The 21534-nt window shown below is 39.7% G+C and overlaps 1 protein-coding gene across 1 annotated transcript in view; it reads left to right on the top strand.

The window, feature by feature from the left end:
* The window catches only part of LOC127237085 (vomeronasal type-2 receptor 116), a 36058-nt gene continuing 14524 nt past the window's right edge, over positions 1 to 21534 (top strand). Inside the window, exons 1-4 of the mRNA XM_051205120.1 lie at positions 1 to 203; positions 5280 to 5571; positions 6221 to 7027; positions 20739 to 20966. Of these exons, the coding sequence (XP_051061077.1) occupies positions 1 to 203; positions 5280 to 5571; positions 6221 to 7027; positions 20739 to 20966 (1530 nt within the window). The remainder of the gene's footprint in view (positions 204 to 5279; positions 5572 to 6220; positions 7028 to 20738; positions 20967 to 21534) is intronic.

Genomic DNA, 21534 nt, shown 5'->3' with positions numbered 1-21534 from the left:
ATGATGCTCTTCCTGCCTTTTATGTTCCTGGTCCTGCAGTATTCCAGTTATGTCTACTCTTTAGACCGTTCTTACTGTGGGGCAAAAACAAAACCCAGTGTGTACAAGGACGGGGAGATGGTGATTGCTGCATTTTTACCACTTTTTACTATTGTTTTAGACTCTGTGACTGAGGATCCAAGTAATATGACCTATTATCTTCAGTAAGTTCATTTTTTTTTTTCATTTCTTCATTGTCTGCCTTATTTTTGAATAGATAATGCCTAGCAATACTATGTGTACATACATTGGTGCTGTCTATATCCTTCATAATGTTCTTTCTACTTCATATCCCAAGAACTGTAATTTATTTTTACTATTTTACTATTTCTACTTACTAGTTTCTTTGCTTCAAAAAGAACAAAAGTATTCTAGTTTCCTTAATTCTAGCTTCTCCTTTCTGAGACTCAATTCTTATTTCTTCACCATTCCTGACCTTCTTCCAGCCTGTGTTGTTACTGAATAATATCCAATAGTATTGCCTAGAATCACAATACCAGACTTTGGCATGAGAATATGAAAAGTTTATTGGCAGTAAATAATCTTTATTTTTATTTTTGAGTTATTTCTATTAGCTTCTTTGAGTTATTTGTATTTATATTGGTATTAAACCTCTGTTAAATGTATAGTTAGCAAAGACTTTCTTACTCTGTGGGCTTTTTCTTCACCTGGTTTATTACTATGCAGAAGACTTAGTTTCATGAAGGGCCAAATTATCAACTGTTAGCCTTAATTCTTCAACAAACAGCATAGTCCTTCCCTACAGTTATATTATAGAGGATACTGCCTATGTTATCTTCTAAAAGTTTTAGTGTTTCATTTAAGTCATTGATCCACTTGAATGAGTTTTTTTGATAAAGTTAATAGATACAGGTTTAATTTCATTCTTCTGCATGTGGACACCAAGTCTTCCTGGAACCATTGGTTGAAGATTCTTTTCTTTGAAATAGGAATTTTTAGCATCTTAGTCAAATATGAAGTTGCTGGGGTTACATACATTCAAGTTTGGGATTGATTTTGTTCCACTGGGTTACATGCCTGCCCTGTGTCAGTACCATGTTCTTTTATTACTATAGCTCTCCAATATATATTAAGATCTAGAATTGTAATTTCTTCAGCATTATTCTTTTTCTCAGTATTGCTTTGTGTTCCTTTTAAATTTTAGGATAGAATTTGTATTTGTTCCTGAGAAAAATGAGATGCAATTTTGACTGGGATTGCATTGAATCTATAAAGGGCCTTTGGTAGAATGGTAATTTTCATGATGCTACTTCTACCGATCCATAAGCATGAGGTATACTAGTTGTGGGACATGATCTAGATCTGGTGGGTTGTGAGGAAGGAAAGGAGAGTCAAGGGTATTTGCCAGGGTAGACCCTGAAGTAAGAGATGGAAAGTCTGGGTACATAGTGAGGTTATATAGGCAGTGCAGAAAGGACCTGTAGGTGGTTGCAGGTAGAGCAAGTCCTGGAAGAAGTCTAGAGCTTTATTAGATTTCAACTGGGCTTCTGACTTAGGGTAGGGAAATGTGTCTTCTTCCCTACCCATCATAGCACAGGCCCTGTACATTCTGCTTCAGTCTCTGTGAGTTCATATATGCACCAGCCATGTTATGTCTAGGAGACCTTGAATCCTTAGTGTCCTCTATCACCTCTGGCTCTTACACTCTTGAGCCCTGAGGGGAAAGATTTGATGGAGACATCTCTTTTAAGACAAGGACAATTGTTTTCAAGGTCTCTCATTCTCTACATACTGTCTGGCTGTGGGTCTCTGTATTTGTTCCTATCTGCTGTAGGAGGAAGCTTCTCTGATGATGACTGAGCAAGAACCAGATATATGAATTTAGCAGAATGGCATTAGGAGTCATTTTATTACTATGTTCTTTTAAGAGAACAATGGGGCTGGAGAGATGGCTCAGCCATTAAAGGTTAGGTTCACAACCAAAACTATAGAAGAACAGTAGTATTTGGCTTTCATCTATGTCCCTGGACTGTCTGATCCCAGATTATTAGTCACCCAAGCAGCATTGGATGCTACCTCGTGGTATGGGCCTTAACTCCAACCACTATTGTACCAGCTTATCTTGAAAACAGGCCATAATTGTATATGGAAGAGTTTGCAGCTGGGTTGGTATTTACCTTTCTCCTCTAATAGCATGCAAAATACCCTCAAGTCCATAGATATAAAATCTCTAGGTAGGCACCACCCTGACTTCTCCTTTTTCAATGAGTTGTATAGAATCTGTCTTCAGCAATAGTGCCTTTCTACCAGTTTGTGGAGACTAAAGAATAGCTTTGGCAACAGCTTAGGTTAACACAATTAGTATAACCTATCCTGGTACTGGATGTAGCATTTGGTGACAAGAGATATCCATTTTGGCCTCTGTATTACCATCATTTGGCAATTTCATTTAGAACACTTTCGTTATGTATATATTATAGGAAGCATCTACTGTATTGGCTTCTTGTGATCCTTCATAGTTTTAGCTGTCCCTCCCCCATATTTTCTCCCTCATCTCCTCTTCCCTCCCCTGTCACTGTTTGAGCACCCCATTCCAGTCCACAATAATCCTCTCATAACTTTCTATTTTATTTCCCCTTTCTAGGGAGATCCATCCCTTCCCCCACCCAATCCCATATTGTCTACCTAACCCTTGTGTTATATGTATTGTAGCTTGATTATCAATGATTTAACAGCTAACATCTACATATCAGCAAATGCATGCCATATTTGTCTTTCAGGATCTGAGTTACCTCACTCAGGATGATTTTTTCTAGTTCTATTTATGTGAAAATGTCATGATTTCATGTCTACTTTCATTTCATCTATACATATATGGTTTTACATATCTATGTAAAATCTAGGATTTATCAATGGAAAAAGACATGATAGTTGTCTTTTTAAGACTGACTTAATCCACCTTAATAGGATTATTTCCAATTACATCCATTTCCTGCAAGTAACATACGTTCATTCTTTATAGCTGAATAAAATTCCATTGTACATGTGTAGCACATCTTTATCCATTGCTCTGTTAGTGAACACTACTCTTAGTTTCATAACTTAGCTTCTGTGAATAGTACAAAATATGGCTTATATATAGAGAGATGTGCTTCTCCTGGAGGTAGTATTTCAGGAGAATTTCTCTTATATAGCTTAGCATTTGGATATTGTTTCTACTTTCACTCTTTCTGCCAAAAACTAAATTCCTGAGGTTGTGTTTGGTTAATCTCTCAGTGCTCCTGTTTTTTTGTTTGTTTGTTTGTTTGTTTGTTTTCAACCATCCTTTTGCTTCTTTGTGGGATGTCCATATGTATGTATGTATGTATGCATGTATGTATATTTCTATTATTTTTTGATGAATGAAACACTGTTTGGCTAATAGAGGCAGAAAGGTGGGGGGAGCTATGAGATGAGAATTCTGGGAAAGGTAGGCAGAGGGAGACTGACAAGACACCATGAAGCTGCCAAAAGGAGTAACATGTCCATACCCTTCTCCATTAAGCCAAGATCACATGGAAATATATAGATTAATAAAAATGGGATAATAATTAAGAAAGAGCTAGCTAATAAGAAGCCCTAGCCATCAGCCAAAAGTTTTACAATTAATACAGCATCTGTGTGCTTATTTGGGACTAAGAAGAACAGTGACACCTGGAGAGACAAGAAAAACCTCCAGCAACAGCTCTTCCTCTATTCTTCTCAGAAATAAAAGTTCTGGGTGCATTTTTAAATGTGTTTTGCTTTTTTGAGATGAATATGGGAACTTTTAAATTGTAATTTTGGATTTCTTTCTATTTTATGGTATTTTATTTTAAAATGTTTTATTCATTACATACCAACCACATTTTCCACTCCCTCCTCTCCTCCTGTTCACACCCTATGTCCCCACAACCTACCTCTGATCCACTCCTCAGAAAGGGTAAGGCCTCCCATGTGGTTTCAAAAAGACAGGCATACTGAGGCAGGACCAAGCCCCTCCCCCCTGCATTAATTTTTAGCAAGGCATCCCATCATAAGAATGGACTCCAAGAAGCCAGATCATGCACCATGAATAGATCCTGGTCCCATTGCCAGGGTCGCCACAAATAGACCAAGCTACACAACTGTTGTCCACATGCAGAGGGCCTAGTTTGGTCTCATGCAACTGTCAATCTAGAGTCCCTGAGCTCCTACACGCTCATGTCAGATGTCTCTGTGGGTTTCTCCATTGTAATCTTGACCACCACCCGCCCACTTGCTCATGTAATCCCTCCTCCCACTCTTTGACTGAACTCCTGGAACTCAGCCGGGTGCTTGGCTGTGGATCTCTGTATCTTCTTCCATCAGACAAAGAGTCTATGATGACAATTGGAGTCACCAATCTGATTACAGTGGAAGGCCAGTTCAAACATCTAGTTCTCTCTCTTTCCTTCTTTCTCTGTTTAAACAACTTCTCTTTATGCAGCTCTGGCTGCCCTGGAACTTGTTGTGTATACCAGGCTGACCTTGACCTCACAGAGATCTTCTGCCTCTGCTTCCTACATTCTGAAATTAAAGGCATGCACCACGATGTCTAGTTCTCGATTTTTATTTTTATTTTTTTAGAAAATGATATTTATAATGCTTTAAAGGCAATTCTCAGTTCTAATTTAAATATGCATATATCTCTAAAAACTTTCTGATTTTACCTCCCTCCATCATACCTCCAGTATTCAGAGATAAATAGGCTTTTCAGTTTTTCCAAATTTTTGTTTTGACTAGAGCTACTACTGTAAGGCTTAAAAGCATATGTGTTATCAACTTAAACTCTGTTATCTTGTGTTGCTTTTTTCTTTTAGAAACAAATGTAGTATATGTTTTTCCTCTTGTTAATGATTCTTTTCCATTACTGTGATAAAAAAAAAATACCATAACAAAAACAAGTTAATGGAAAGGGGTTTGTTTTGACTTTCACTTCCAGAAAGATACTATTCATCTTGTCCAGTAAGACATGATAGCACAATGGCAGGAGCAGGAATTTGGCTGGTCACATTGTATTTTAACTCAGAAAACAAGAGATTGGCTGGAACTGAAGCCATGATATACAGTCCAAAGGTCTCTCCCCAGTGACCCACTTCCTCCAGTGAGCCTCAATCTTTTGAAAGATTCACAGCCTCCAGTAATATACTCAGCTGAAGACTGTGTCCAGATATGAGTATATGGGAGATACATGACATTCAAACCACAGCACCCATAAATAATCTGTGTCTTCTGTTCAGGTTAAATTTGAAGAACTACCAGATTGTCCTGGCAATGGTTTTTGCCATTGAGGAGATCAACCAGAACCCCCATCTTTTGCCCAATGTGTCTCTGGGATATGATATCTATAATGTCCTATACAATGAATGGTGGACATTGGATAGATGCATCACATGGCTATCAGGGCCAAAGAAGTATATACCTAATTACTCCTGTAGGGGAGAAGTGAAGTCTGTTGCAGTACTCACAGGAGTATCATGGATAATATCTTCCCATATAGCGACACTGTTGGAACTCTACAAATATCCACAGGTGAGAATGAGTAGAGTGGAGAGACATAAAAATACTTATAAATTTGGTGCCATTCCAAAGTGGCAAAAGGTGGTGAAAGAAAATTGTGCTTATGCACTGACAAAGTTTATAATCCCAAAGACTAAGTATTGAGTGACTTGGTGACATGTCCATGCTTTCTTCATTTAACACAGAGGAAAGAGGAAGGCAGGGGCAGACAGTGATTACCTGGAACTCTTCATGATCTGGAATTGTCTAAAAAGCTCTCAGAAAGCAGAATACCAGAATTTTAATGGTATTATGGTCTAGAGAGGTAGCTTTAGGAGTAAAGTATTTGGATCTCTAGCACTCAAATAAAATCTGGCCTTGTCAGTACACAGCTTTAACCTCAGTTCTGGTAAAGCAAAGAGTTCTTCATAGGCTACTCGGGCAAACCAAAACAGTGAGCTGCAGATTCACTTACAGACCTATGTTCAAAAGAAAAAGAAAAAATAAAGTGAAGAATGACAGAGTAAGAATTCCAATATTAACTTTTGACATATGTGCACACATATACAGATGTGATGTTCAAATACTCTTCATCATTCTAGCTGTTTCTAAAAGCCTGTCATGATTGGGCATGTACATTACGCTTCCTCCTAATTCTGCTTCTCTCTTCTTTTGCTTTTAGCTGACCATTGGGTCTTTTGATCTTAACCTGAATAATCATGACCAGTTTCCTGATCTCTATCAAATGGCCTCCAAGGATACGTCCTTGTCCTGTGGCATTGTCTCCTTGTTGAATTATTTCCACTGGAATTGGGTAGGGTTGATTGTGTCTGAAGGACAAAAAGGTGTTCAGATAATCTCAGACTTGGGGGCAGAAATGGACAGAAACAGAATATGTATAGATTTTGTGGAAATGCTCCCAGTCAGTAAAGTATCCTTTTTAGCAAGCAGAAAATTGAATCCTACAAGGCTTCTGAAGTCATCAGCAAATGTGATCATCACCTATGGTGACAGTGACTTTCTGAGAGGCTTCCTATTTTATTTAAAACATACTTTAGTTACCATGAAAGTCTGGATCATGACCTCAGAATGGGATATTACCCTCCATTCAAAGCACTTCATCTTGCAGTCCTTCCATGGGAGCCTCATTTTCTCACACCACCACAAAGAAATCTCTGGTTTCAAAAATTTTACTCGAACAGTTCACCCTTCCAAATACCCAGAAGATTTTTACCTTACACGGTTCTGGTTCTACTTTTTTAACTGCTCATTTGCTGATGATGACTGTACTACATTGGAGAACTGTGCACCTAATGCTTCCTTGCATGAGTCACCTAGGAACGCTTTTGATATGGTCATGACTGAGTACGCTTATAACACATACAATGCTGTGTATGCGGTGGCCCACAGCCTTCATGAGATGCTTCTTCATCAAACAGAAGTAAATCCAATAAGAAAAGCAGAAGAGCTGATATTTTCAGCTTGGCAGGTAACGTGTCTCCCACTGGATTGCTCATAGTTTCAGCGATGTGATTTTTTTTCAGTATATAATGTTTATTTAAATTATAAACAAACATGTTTTACATATCAATCCCAGTTCCCACACCCTCCTGTCCTCCCATGTTCCCCCACCACCACCAAACCCCATCCTATCACCTTTCTGCTCCCCAGGGAGGGTGAGGCCTTCCATGAGAAGTCTTCAAAGTCTGTCCTATCATTTGGAGCAGAGCCCACACCCTCCCCCATGTCTAGGCTGAGAAAGTATTTCTCTATGTGGGATGGGCTTCCAAAGCCCATTTGTATACTAGGGATAAATACTGACACACTACCAGAGGCCCCATAGACTGTCCAGTCCTCCCAATTAACACCACATTCAGGGAGTCTGGGTCAGTCCTATGCTGGTTTCCCAGATATCATCCTGGAGTCCATGAGCTTCCCCTTGTTCAGGTCATCAGTTTCTATGAGATTCTCCATCCTGGTCTTGACCCCTTTGCTCATCATTCCTCCCTGTCAGCAACTAGATTCCAAGAGTTTGGCTAAGTGTTTAGCTGTGTGTGTGTGCCTGCTTCTGCTTCCATCAGCTACTACATGAAGTCTCTGGATGGCATATAAGGTACTCATCAATTTCATTATCGGGGAAGAGCATTTAAGATAGCCTCTCCACTATTGCTTAGATTGTTAGTTGGGGTCATCCCTGTAGATCTCTGGACATTTCCCTAGGGCCAGATTTCTCTTAAACACTATAATTGATCCCTCTATTACAGTATTTCTTTTCTTGCTCTCCTTTATACTTTCTCTAACTCTATGTTCCTGCTCCTTTATGTCCTACTCTCCCCTCCTCTTCCTCTTCATTCCCTCTTCCCTGCCCTGATGCTCCCAATTTGCTTGGGAGAGCTTGTCCTTTTCACCTTCTTCAGGGAACCATGTATGTCTCTCTGATGGTCCTCCTAGTTTCCTAGCTTTTCTGGCGGTGTGAATTATAGACTGGAAATCCATTACTCTATGTCTAAAAGCCATATGAGTGAGCATATACCGTGTTTGTCTTTTTGTGACTGGGTTACCTCATTCAGGGTGGTTTCTTCTAGTGTCATCCATTTGCCAGCGAATTTCAATATTCCATTGCTTATTTTATTTTATTGTTCTCCAGCTGAGTGGTACTCCATTGTGTAAACATATCACATTTTCTCCGTCCATTCTTCAGTTAAAGGAGATTTAAGTTGCTCCCAGGTTCTGGCTATTATAAATAATGTTGCTATAAACATAGTTAAACAGGTATCCTTGTTGTAAGAAAGTACATCTTTTGGGAATAAGCCTAAGAGTGTAATTACTGGATCTTGAGGTAGACTGATTCCCATTTTCCTGAGGAACCACCCTATTGATTTCAAAGGGGCTGTATGAGTGTGCACTCCCACCAGCAGTGGAAAAGTGTACCCCTTTCCCCACATCCTCTCAATCATAAACAGTATTTGGTGTTTTTTATTATAGCCATTCTGATAGGAGTAAGATGGTATCTCACTCAGAGTTTCATTTGCATTTCACTGATGGCTAAGAATGTTGAGCATATTCTTAGGTGTCTCCCAGCTGTTTTAGATTCCTCTGTTGAGAATTCTCTATTTAGTTCTGTAACCCATTTTTTTAATTGGATTATTTGGTGTTTTGGTAACTAGCTTCTTGAGTTCTTTGTATATTTTGGAAATCAGCCCTCTGTCAGGTGGGTTGGTGAATATTTTTTTACATTCTGAGGGCTGCTGTTATTGTCTTGTTGACTGTGTCCTTTGCCTTACAGAAGCTTCTCAGTTTCAGGAGGTCCCCTTTAAAAAATTGTCTATTTCAGTGTCTGTGCTACTGCTGTTATGTTGAAAAAGCGGTCTCCTGTACCAGTTAGTTCAAGGGTACACCACACTTACTCTTCTAAGAGGTTCAGTGTGGCTAGATTTATGTTGAGGTCTTTGATACATTTTTACTTAAGATTTGTGCATGGCTATAGATATGGATCTATCTGGAGTCTTCTACAGGTCAGAATCCAGTTATGCCAGCACCATTTGTTGAACATGCTTTCCTTTTTCCATTGTATAATTTTTAGATTCTTTGTCAAAAATCAGGCATTCGTAGGTGTGTGGGTTAATGTCAGGGTTTTCGATTCAATTCCATTGGTCTACCTGTCTGTTTTTGCTCCAGTACTAAGCTGATTTCGGGACTATAACTCCATATTAGAGCTTGAAGTTGGGGATGATGATGCCTCCAGAAGAGTCTTTATTCTATATGGTTGTTTGGACTATCTTGGGTATTTTGGTTTTCTATATGAAGTTGAGTATTGTCCTTTAGAGGTCTGTAAAGAAATGTACTGGGATTTTGATGGGGATTGCATTGAATTTGTAGATTGCTTTTGGCAATTACCATTTTACTATGTTGATCATGCCTATCCAAGAGCATGGAGATCTTTCTAATTTCTGGTATCTTCTTTAATTTCTTTCTTTAAATCACTTGTTTGATTAGCATTACCCCCAAGATATTTTATACTGTTTGTGGCTATTATAAAGGGTGATGTTTCTCTGATTTCTTTCTCAGCCCCTTTCTCATCTGTGTATAGTAGGGCTACTGATTTTTTTTTTAAATCTTGTATCCTGACACTTTGCTAAAGGTGTTTATCATATGCAGAAGTTCCCTGGTAGAGTTTTTTCTTAACTTTCCTTATTTTCTTTAAGAGATTTATTCATTTTTTGCATTTTTTGGGGGGGGCTTGGTCTTTTCCCCTATTTTTTCCAATTTTTTGTTTGTTTTTTCTTCTATTTTTTAAGGGATTTTCTCATACCATCTTTGAGGGCCTCTATCATTTTTATGAAGTTATTTTTTTTAAGTCATTCTCTTCTGCTTCCTCTGCTTTGGTGTGTTCAGATCTAGTTGGTGTAGAGTCCCTAGATTCTGGTGCTGTCATACTGGTCTTTCTGTTATTGGGTGTTTTCTTGTATTGCCATCTTCCCGTAGCTTCTTCCAGTGGGTTCAGGTGGAGTCTTTCTCTCTCTACCCTGTTCTCCCAGTGGGTGTAAGTGGGTCAGGAGTTCGATGTCTGCAACTCTGGATGATCCAAGCTCTCTTGAAGGTCTCTCCTCCAGCAAAAGGAAGATGATGGAGTACAAAGATCAGGGGAGTGTGGCCTCAAGGTGATCCTCTGGCAGAGCACCAGAGGTGATGGCATCCATGGATGAGGGGAGTGTAGCCTCAAGGTAGTCCTGCATGGAAAGGCAGCTCTAGTGTGCTCAGGCAGACCCAGGAAGTTCCAGGGATTGTGGCCCAATGCTCACCTGGAGCAGCGGGCCAGCAGGACAAAAAGGTGAGGAGAAGGCAGGCTCTGGGTGGTATATGGAGCAGAGTACCAGGACTGTATTATCCAGGGCCAGGATACAGGGGGGAGCGAGATGTAGAGGTAACCCAGGGAGTTCCCAAGGAAGGATGTAGAGGGAGGAATTCAGCCTGAACTGGTCCCAGACTTAACTCTGGCAGAGCACCTGAGGTGATGGGATCCAAAGATGAGGCACGTGCTGCCATGGACTCTGGCCAAATACACACATTGTAGAAAAGGCAGAATTTTTCACAAGTGGGGCTGTGTGAAAACAGGACCTTAATATATAGGGAATGAAACTAGATCCTTATCTCTCACCCTCAACAAAATTAAACTTCAAATTGATCAAGGAACTCAACATAAGTCATGATACCCTGCAACTGCTAGAGGAAAAGAGCCAAGAATATGCTTCAACTTATGGACACATGTAAGTTAGATCCTTATCTACTGCCATGCACAAAACTTAAGCCCAAATGGATCAAAGACCTCAACTTAAATCCAACCACACTGAATCTCTTAGAAGAGAAAGTGGGAGGTGCCATTGAAAGATTGGTACAGGAGCCCGCTTCCTGAGCATAACATCAGTAGCACAGACACCGAGATCGACAATTAATAAATCAGACCTCCTCAAACTGAGAAGCTTCTGTAAGGCAAAGGACACAGTAAAGAAGATGAAACACCATCCCACAGAATGGGAAAAGATACTCACCAACCCCACATCTGACAGAGGGCTAATCTCCAAAATATACAAAGAGATCAAGAAGATACCAAAACACAAAATGATACAATTTAAAAGTGGGGTATGGAACTAAATAAAGAATTTTCAAAAGAGGAATCTAAAATGGCTGAAAGACATGTAAGAATAAGCTCAACATCCTTAGCCATATGTGAAATGCACATCAAAACAACTCTGAGATACCATCTTACTCCTGCTAGAATGGCTAAAATCAAAAACACCAATGACAGTTTATTCTTGAGAGGATGTGGAGAGAGGGAAACATTCCTCCACTGCTGGTGGGAGTGCAAATTTGTGCAGCCATTTTGGAGATCAGTATGGCAGTTCTTCAGGAAAATGGGACTCAGTCCACCAAAAGATTCAGGAATTCCACTCTTAGGGATATACACAAAAGATGCACATTCATGCAACAAAGACATTTGTTCCACTATGTTCATAGCAGCACTATTTGTAATAGCTAGAAACAGCCTAGATGCCACACAACTGAAGAATGGTTAAATAAGATGTGATACATTTACACAATGGAGTACTACTCAGCAGGGAAAAAAAACATTGGGAACTTGAAATTCACAGGCAAATGGATGGAACTAGAAGAAACCATCCTGAGTGAGGTAACCCAGTCTCAAAAAGATGAACATGGTATGTACTCACTCATATGGATTTTAGACATATAGGAAAGGATCACCAGCCTGTAATCCACACTGCCAGAGAAGCTAGGAAACAAGGAAGACCCTAAGAGAGACATACATGGTCCCCTACAAAAGGGGAAAGAAACAAGGTCTCCTGAGCAAAATTGGAGCAGGCAGGGAGGGGAGAGGGAGTCAGGAGAAAGAGAAGGGGAAAAAACGAGGGGAGAGAAGGACATGAGGAAGCAGGAAAATTGAGTTGAGGGAAAAATAGATGAGAGCAAGACAATAGATAACATAGTAGAGGGAGCCATTATAGGTTTAAAGAGAAATATGACACTAGGGAAATGTCCAGAAACCTACACTGATGACCCCAACTGACCAATCTAAGCATAGTGGAGAGGCGACCTTAAATGACCTACCCCAATAATGAGATTGATGACTACCTTATATGCCATCCTATATGTGTCACTATATGGGTGGTCTTTGAGGTTTCCTTTGCTCAAGATTCACTCAATGTGACACACAATCTATCTCCTGTTGCCTTCTGATCAAAATGTAGCCAACACCAAATCTGATTACACATTTCCATGCCCCTCACCACGATAATGGACTAAACCTCTGAAACTATAAGCTGCTATCTCAATTAAATCTTTTCCTTTATAAAAGTTGCTATTGTCATGATGGCTCTCCACAGCAATTAAAACCCTATCTAAGATAATTATAATTCTCCTTTCTGTAACTGGTCATGTGACCATAGCTGATATTTATTAGTACATTCTTGTATTACCCATTATGTCTTTCCTCCAACAACAATGGCTCTTTTGCTGGAGGAATGTGATCCATACCTCTGTGCCTTTTGTCACCTTTCCTGGATTAAGCTGTTGCAGTTCCCCAATGACTTTAATTGACACCCACCCAAAAGGATCTCCTGCACTCCAGTCACAAACTTTCTTACCTCCATTGGGGAGAAGCAATCCAATTTCCCCATGGTAATCTGGCTCAATCACTCCTCCTACCTGCTATTTCCTTCTTATCCTGTTCAGTGAGCAGAGTATTGCTATGACAGGCCTAGCTATGCTTTGTATAGGCAGAATGTGGACTTTGTGGCTTTGTATTAGAAACACAGTTAAATGTTTTAAGCAAGAATTAAAGGGCCATCCTATAGAAGCATGGAATACAGTCATGCTGAGAGCAATGCAGATTATGATGGCTTACCTAGGTCAAAAGGTTTCCGAGGAGAAGAATATTAGTAAATGGTCTAGAGACCATTCTGGTGATAGTTTGGAAAAGAATGTGGCAGCTTTCTGCTCTTATTTTTTAAAAAAAAGTCTAGACTATAGTCTATAGTCTTCAATTTGTTTAAGAGCTCTGAATTAACGGCATTGGCAGAGGATATTTCAATGATAGCCTAGTAAGGACTCTGTTGTGTGGTTATTAGTGGTCACTGTTACACAGGTTTATATGAAAAAGAAGTAAGCTAAGAAAGGAAAACTAAAAATGTACAGTTTAAGGAGAAAAGAATCAACAGGAAATGTAATGGAGCTAAGCCCTGTGCTCAGGGAGATAAGAAAGATTAAAGAAAAGCTTGTGGGAATCAGTCGACCACAGGACCCAGCAATCCCCCTCTTAGGCATATACCCAAATGATTCACATCCATGCAACAAAGACATCTGTTCAACTACGTTCATAGAAGCATTATTTGTAATAGTAAGAATCTGGAAACAACCTAGATGCCCCTCAACTGAAGAATGGACAAAGAAGATGTGGCACAGCTACACAATAGAATACTACTCTGCAGGAAAAAAAAATGGAATCTTGACATTTGCAGGCAAATGGATGGAACTTGAAGAAACCATCCTGAGTGAGGTAACCCAGTCACAAAAGAAGAACATTGTATGTACTCACTCATATATGGAATTTATATAGAGAGCAAATTATCACCAGCCTATAATTCACACCACCAGAGAAACTAGGATACAAGGAGGAAGCTAAGAGATCATACAAGGTCCCTCACAAAAAGGGAAAGGAACAAGAGCTCCTGAGCATATTGGGAGTGGGGGGGGGGCAGTGAGTGGAGAAGGAGATAGGAGAAAGAAGAGGGGAGGAGAACATGTGGGACCAGGATGATTGAGTCAGGGGACTAATAGATGAGAGTGGAAAAAAAAGGAGATACCATAATAGAGGGAGCCATTATAGGTTTGAAGAGAAAACGTAGTCTAGAGAAATGTCCAGAGACCTACAAGGGTGACCCCAACTAACAATCTGAGCAACAGTGGAAAGACTATCTTATATGTCCTTCCCTGATGATGAGATTGATAACTAACTTATATGCCATCATGAAGCCCTCATCTAGTAGCTGATGGAAACAGAAGGAGACACCCACAGCTAAACACTGAGCTGAACTCCTAGAATCCAGTTGCAGAGAGGGAAGAGTGATAACAAAAGGGGTAAAGATCAGGCTAGAGAAACCCACAGACACAGCTGACCTGAACAAGGGGGAGATCATGGACCCCCAAACTGATAGCTGGGAAACCAACACAGACCCCCTGAACATGGGTCTCAGTTAGAAATCCTGGGCAGTCTATGAGACCTCTGACAGTGGAACCAGGATTTATCCCTGGTGCATGAAAGGACTTTGGGAGCACATTCCCCATGGAAGGATACTCCCTTAACCTAGAGGTAGGGCAGAGAGCCTAGACCCTACTCCGAATGACTTGACAGATTTTGTTGATCCATCCTGAAAGGCATCACCCTCCCTGTGAAGTGGGGGGGTGGGATGGGAAGGGGAGTCAAGGGTATGGGAGGGAGGGAGAGGGAACTGGGATCGACACATAAAATAAGAAAAATAATAATAAAAAAAAGAATCTTTAAAGCTTGATGCTAAATGGAATAAAGGGAGTGGTGACCTCAGGAAGAGACCCCATCCAGCTAAGATCCCAACTTGTGAAAAGGAATTAAAGAAAAGCTTAAAAAGTAAAGGAAACCACCAGGCAGTGGTGGCACATGCCTTTAATCCCAGCACTCGGGAGGCAAAGGCAGGAGGATCTCTGTGAGTTTGAGGCCAGTCTGGTCTACAGACTGAGTTCCAGTACAGCCAGAGCTACACAGAGAAACCCTGTGTCAGGAAACAGGAGGAGGAGGAGGAGGAAGAAGTTATCAAAACAGAAATCTGATGCAAATGAAGCAATTCAACAACAAAAATACCATGTTCCAGCCTCAGCAAGCAATAGAACTTTACAGCATATGCCACACAGTTCTTTATTTAGAGTCAAAAACACAAGAAAGGGATTATGGCTTCTCCCTCTATAACTAAGAAAAGTCACTGAAGCCAGGCATGTGTCAGGGGTATCCCTGAATGGAGGCACAGAGAGGTCATTGTGAGAAGCTATGAAAGTTGAGTCTGTAACTCATTAGAAACCCAAAAATGTTGTAGATTCAAGATGAGTGTGATACCTGCCAAGGAAAACTGCTAACCGGGTGTGGAGTTGGCTATCTGAAAATTACTTTGACATCAGACATGGAGAAGCAAAGTTTGGTATTTGCCTGGCTGAGTTTTGATCTTCATTTGGACCAGTATTTCCTTACTATGCTCCCTTTCCTTCCTTTTGGAATAATAATATATATTCTATACCAATATATGTTGTAAGTATTTGGCCTACTTTTTTATTTTAATTTTATTGTGGTTACAATTAAGAGTGTTTTGAGTCTCAGAGGAGACTTTGAACTTTGGACTTTTAAAGAGTTTCGAGACTGGGATGGACTATGGGGACTTCTGAAGTTGGACTAACTGCATTTTGCATTATGATATAGCTATAAGCTTATGAGGGGCAGGGAGTGGAATGAGATGGTTTGAATATAAATGACTCCCACAGGCTCATACATCTGAATGCTTAGTCACTATTTGAAAGGATTAGTAGGTGTGGCCCTGTTAGAGGAAGTGTATCACTGGGGGCAATCTTTGAGGTTTCCAAATCCAATGGCTTTCATTTCTTCCTGATGCCAGGTCTGACCCAGATATAGAACTCTCACTCCTTCTCTAGAACCATATCTGCCTGCATGCCATCATGCTTATAATGGACTAAACCTCTGAAACTGTAAGCTAGCCCCAATTGAATGCTTTTTTTTTTTTTTTTTTTTTTTTTTTTTTTTGATGAGTTGCCATGGTCATGTGTCTCTTTACAGCAGTAGAACATAAACTGAGACAATGATGTTACCTAGTTGTGAAGCCTGTAAGCTTTAATGCCAGCTTGCTGAACAAGAAAGATGTGCCCATTTGCACAATAGCGGCACTGCTTTTCTGGGGGGTAAGCAGTCTCTAAGTGTAATTAAATCCTACTACACAGCTGGGAACCCTGGAATAGTACTATAAAACTAGTCAAAAATATGTAACCAAGGATATCATAAGCCCTAATGGGGAACTTATTATTGTTTAGCTAAATTTACATAGTACCAAACTGCCTTTTAAATATCTGGTTAAGGCTAGATAGCAATGCTAATCTCGGCTTTAGTGTGAGAAGCCGCTCTTTACAGTCCAGTTACACCTGCCCAGTTGCTGAGAATAAGTGATTTATAAGTGTTAAGTCTCAGTCTAGACATTTGCAACAACCTCTCTAAGGCTCAGAGAACATTGCAGAAGAGGAGGATGGAAAGAATATTGGGACTGGAAGACAAAGGAAAGTGCTGCAAAATGCCATCTTCTAAAAACACGGCATGGCAATCTCAGCAGCTGAAATTACTTATGCTGGATCTGCGCAAGACTAGCTCTAAACAAGAAGTTACAGACATGGGAGGGTACCTACTTTCCCTGTTGAACTATTGGGTATTTAAATGTCTGGAAGATTGTAAATCATTGTCTCCAATGTTGTACCAATTGGTAATCCACTCCCAAGATCTAGTAATTTAAAACCATGATCAAACAGAAGGCCCCAGCTTTCCTCATGAACTCCTTAAATGACAGAGAAAGGAAATCATTTTTTTTCTGTGATTCCTAGTATATAGCTTTTCAAATTTTTTGATCATTTACTACATATTATATGTTTATAATAAATTTTTGGTCTTTCCACCCTAATTAAGCTATCTAATCTCCTCCTGCTCCTGCTGGTACCTCTTCCCAATAGGCCCACCCCCCACTATCACACCTTTTATGACTCACTGAGTTTAATCATGATTCTTCACATAAGCATGAGTGGGAGTTATTTACCTAAATATGGACAATCTATTATTAGAAAATAATCACACACACACACACACACACACACACACACACACACACACACAGTAACCACTGACTGCCAGTAATCTTTCAGTCAGGTATGAGTTCTTCCCCCACTGGATAATGGATGGTGATGAGCATAATTTCATGCAGAACTAGTGTAGGTAATAACAACTGAAATAAATTCATGAATGCAATAACAGGGTCATATCCAAAATTCTCATCCTCTGGATCTTGCCTTCTTTGGGCCTGTCTTCCACAATATACGCTGAACCTTGGTGTGAATGATACATATGTCCTGTTCAGGACCAAGCACTTGCTATTAGTTACTTTTCTGTTGCTATGTAAAACAGCATGGCTAGTGCAAATTATAGAAGACAGGGTTTCTTTTTTATTATATTTCCAAAGAGTAAATATCAATAATGGTGGATAGTACAGCAGCAGGCAGGAAAGCTGTGTCAGAAAAATGAAAGCTCACATCTTTTACCTCAGGAGGCAAAAGAGTGACCTAGAAGTTGAATAAGTTCTTTAACTCTCAAAACCAAACTCTAGTGACATATTTCCTCCAACAAGACTGGACTTCCTAAATGCCCCCAAACAGTGCTACCACGTGGAAACCAAGTGTTCGCATATCTGAGCCTGTGGGAAATGTTTCTCAGTCAAACATCCACATGACACTTCCTAGCCCCCAAAGGTTTATGGCCATATCATAATTCGAATTTCCCCATAGTCTCCCACAGGTTCAAAACTATTTAAAGGTCCAAAGTCACTTCTGAGACTCAATGTAATCTCTTCAATTATAAATCCCCATAAAATCAAAAAAGTTGCATATGTCCAATATGTAATGGCTCAAAACACATATTACCATTACAAGGAAGAAATGGGAGCATTATAATAAAATTCTTGTCGAAAGCAAGACCAAACCCCAGCAAAACAAACACCAAATCCTGTAGTTCCTTGTCTGATGTCTGCAAATTTCATTTCAAAGGGTCCCACCTCTCCAGCCTTGCTGCCAGCAGCATACACCTTTCTTATGGGATGGTTCTACTCCCCATATGCGGCTTCCTTGACAGATTTCCCACATATCTGACTACTCCAGTATCTCCACTGAAACCAAGGCTTCACATTCACAGCTTCACAGAACAGCCTCTCAGGGCTCCTGCTCCATCGGGATCTACACACATGGACTTCTCTACAACATGCTGCCTGCCCCTTGGCAACTCTCATAAACCACAGAGGACAAATTACTCTTACACCCTATATGTTTCTAAAGCCAGCACCACATAGAAAACATGGCCAAATTTGGCCACCAATTTAGAGCGCGCCCTCCCCCCACTCTCATTCACATTAGCAACAATGCTTTTGTTCACTTGCTTTTTGAGAGCAAAAAAAAAAATTATTTTAGGCTCTTTCCCAAGTTGGAAGCATATCAAAGATCTGAGACCACCCTTCTCTTTATTCCAAAACAGACAACTCTTCTTAATGGCACTAATCTCCCAAACCACCACAGCCTCTCTTTTAACATATGCCTTGTTTGCAACATTAAGCTTCCCAGTGTTCTTTTTCTCTCCAAATATTTTTTTTTTACTTCTTTATGCCCCACTTGCAAGTTTTCATTCTAGATCTATGTAAGAGTTATTAATAATGATGATGCCAGGGATTCTATATTAGACTGTCTTAAACTTTCCTTCATCAAAGGAATTAGTCCATAACTTTTTAAATTATCCCTGGGCGTATTTTTATGGCAAAAGCAAACAGATTCCCCCCCACCAAAGTATCATAGGAATGGCCTCTAAGCCAGTTGCTGCCATTGTCCCTTTCTGTAGCCTGTTGAACTGCCCCAACAGTACACACTGTTTCAGCACCGCTGTCTTCCAGGCTCTTACTAGGAAGTCCCTTTAATCTCTGCCTACAGCATTCAATGGCTTTCTATTCCAAAGTTCCAAAGACTACCACATTCCTCCATAAAGCAATATGTTTAGGTTCTTCACATCAATACTTCTCTCCTGATAACAACTTCTGTGTTAATTAGTTTTTTATTGCTATGATAAAACACTGTGACCAAGGCAACTTCTAGAAGACAGTTTATTTTGGCTGACAGTTCTGAGGTTCAGAGTCCACAATTTTGAGGCTAGCATGGCAGCAAGCAATAGGTTTGGTTACCAACTAGAGCATGAAACTGAGAGCTCACACCCTCTACCTCAATCAGAGGTATGAATCTTGAAACTCTCAAAGCCCACAACCAGCAGCATAATTCTTCTGGCAAAAAAGTATATCCAAAACCTCCCCAGACAGTAACAGTAGCTGGGGACCAAGTGCTCAAATGTCTGTGTTTATGAGGGACATTTCATCATTCAAACCACTCTATGATTCAGTCACATGTTCTTAGCTTTGATTAGTTGAAACATCTGCTCATTCCAAGAAATTTCTCTAATGACTACTGAAAGCAGCACTAATCTATAGTGTAAACATAAGTATTTAGAAAGGACTTTGGCACCACATCCACTTAGCAAAATAACAAAAGGACATTTTACCTTTAGGGTCAATGACCTCTTCAGACATAACTAGCAGCTATGAATTTTCTCCTATGGTATGTGCTTCAAATTCACCATAAAATTCATGATACAATTATACCAGTGAGCATGTCTTGACAGGGAGATCATTATTATAATCAAGGATATTGCAGCTAGATATTTTGCTTCCCAACAACATCCCTGTCATCCACTACTGAAGGCTAGCCTGGAGGAAGAGCTTCCAGCTCAGTTCTAGCTTACTGTCTTGAACAATAGTATCTCAGTTATGGGCAACTAGAAGCAATGGCAGCAGCCTGTATTGTTTGAGGGAACTCCCTGGGACCCCCTGGCAAACAACTCATAAGAAATTCTCCTATACCCAATACTGGTATTTTGGCCTAACAATCTTTGGTTCCTAAGAAGAGCAATATCTAATCGTGAGAGGTGCCTCCACTCAAGCTGAGATAGCAGGGATGAACCTCAGTGCCCAGTTTTGTGAAGAACTTGGATCAAACCCAGGAGTTCCCTCATGCTAGGCAATTCTATCAACTGAGTTATATCCCTGCCCCCAAAACTACTTAAGTGATATTAAAACTGCTCTTGACACTTTACATAAAGAATCTCATCTCACACAATAAGGTATTCAAAGCCTCATTTCAGACACTCTCTGGGCAATGTCAGTTTACTTTTTGTCAATTTGACACAAATACGAGTCACTTGGGAAGGGGTAACCTCAGTTGGAAATTATATCCATCAGATTGGCCTGAGGGCAAGTCTGCGGGGCATTTTCTTGACTAATGATTGATGTGGGAGAGTTCTTCCCAATGTGGACAGTGCAATCCCTGGTCAGATTGTTCTGGGTTGTATAAGAATGAAAGCTGAGCAGGCCATGTAAAATAAGTCAATAAGTGCATTCCTCCATAGCCTCTGATTCATTCCTACCTCTAGTTTTCTGCCTTGAGTTCTTGATTTAGCTTCCTTCAACAATGGACTGCAACATGTGAGCTTTTATCACAGCAATAGAAAGCAAAACAAGACAGATTAATTCTGAAAATAAATAGATATAGCTAACTTTTTTTACACAAACTGACAATTGCCAGATTAATATTTTCAGAAATGTTATAACATTTTAATTATCTATAGGCTGCCATTTGTCCTACATTCTTGATACTTATGTTAAATTTGCTTTATACATCAAGGATTTAAACAATATGAGACTTTCCCTAACACTTGGGTTATTTGTCTTCACCCTGATATATATATATATTAGCTGCACCCATTTCTGAAGAACATGCAGTTTACTAATCCTGCTGGAGAACAAGTGAATTTGGATGAGAAAATGAAACTGAATGCAGACTATGACATTCTCAACTACTGGAACTTTCCAGAAGGTCTTGAACTTAAGGTGAAAGTTGGACAGTTTTCCCCATATGGCCCATTTGGTCAACAATTATCTTTATCTGAGGACATGATAGAGTGGGCCACAGGAATTACAGAGGTAAGTTGGGTATAATTATAACTCTATTAACTATACATAATACAACAAATCTTGCTCGGGATCCCCTAACCAAAAAGCTATCTGCAGTTGACACCTTCTAGCAAAGGAAACAGTAAATTCTTCCAATGGAGTCTGGCTTTGGGGAAGACTCCATACCCAAGAAACTCAGTGTTATTTTTGTAAAACTTTTATATCATATTTCTTCTTGTCTTATTGGTCTTTTGCTTTATGTGTGAGTGTCTCTTGTGGGTTCTATTTGTTTTCAGTTTTGTTTGTGTTTTTTAAACAGAGAGAAAAAAAGGGGCATGGAGTTGAATGAGTGGGGAGTTGGGGGAGATCAGAGAGGAGATGCATCATCAAAATATCTCAATTGAAAAGTTTTTAATGTTTTTATATTATATTACCTATTTTTCTGTCTGACAGTTTTTATGATTTTTTAATATACTGGTATTTTGAAGTTTTCCATACAAACTCTTAAAATATTATTGGGTTATTAAAAATAATATAAATACATAAAACATTATATGCTGTTTTTTATGAACCCATATAAAATTTAGGATAGTCCTAT

Source organism: Phodopus roborovskii, unplaced genomic scaffold (assembly GCF_943737965.1).
Source record: "Phodopus roborovskii unplaced genomic scaffold, PHOROB, whole genome shotgun sequence".
Lineage (NCBI taxonomy): Eukaryota > Metazoa > Chordata > Mammalia > Rodentia > Cricetidae > Phodopus > Phodopus roborovskii.
The sequence above is the reverse complement of the archived record's forward strand: the minus strand, read 5'-3'. Positions and strand labels throughout refer to the sequence as shown.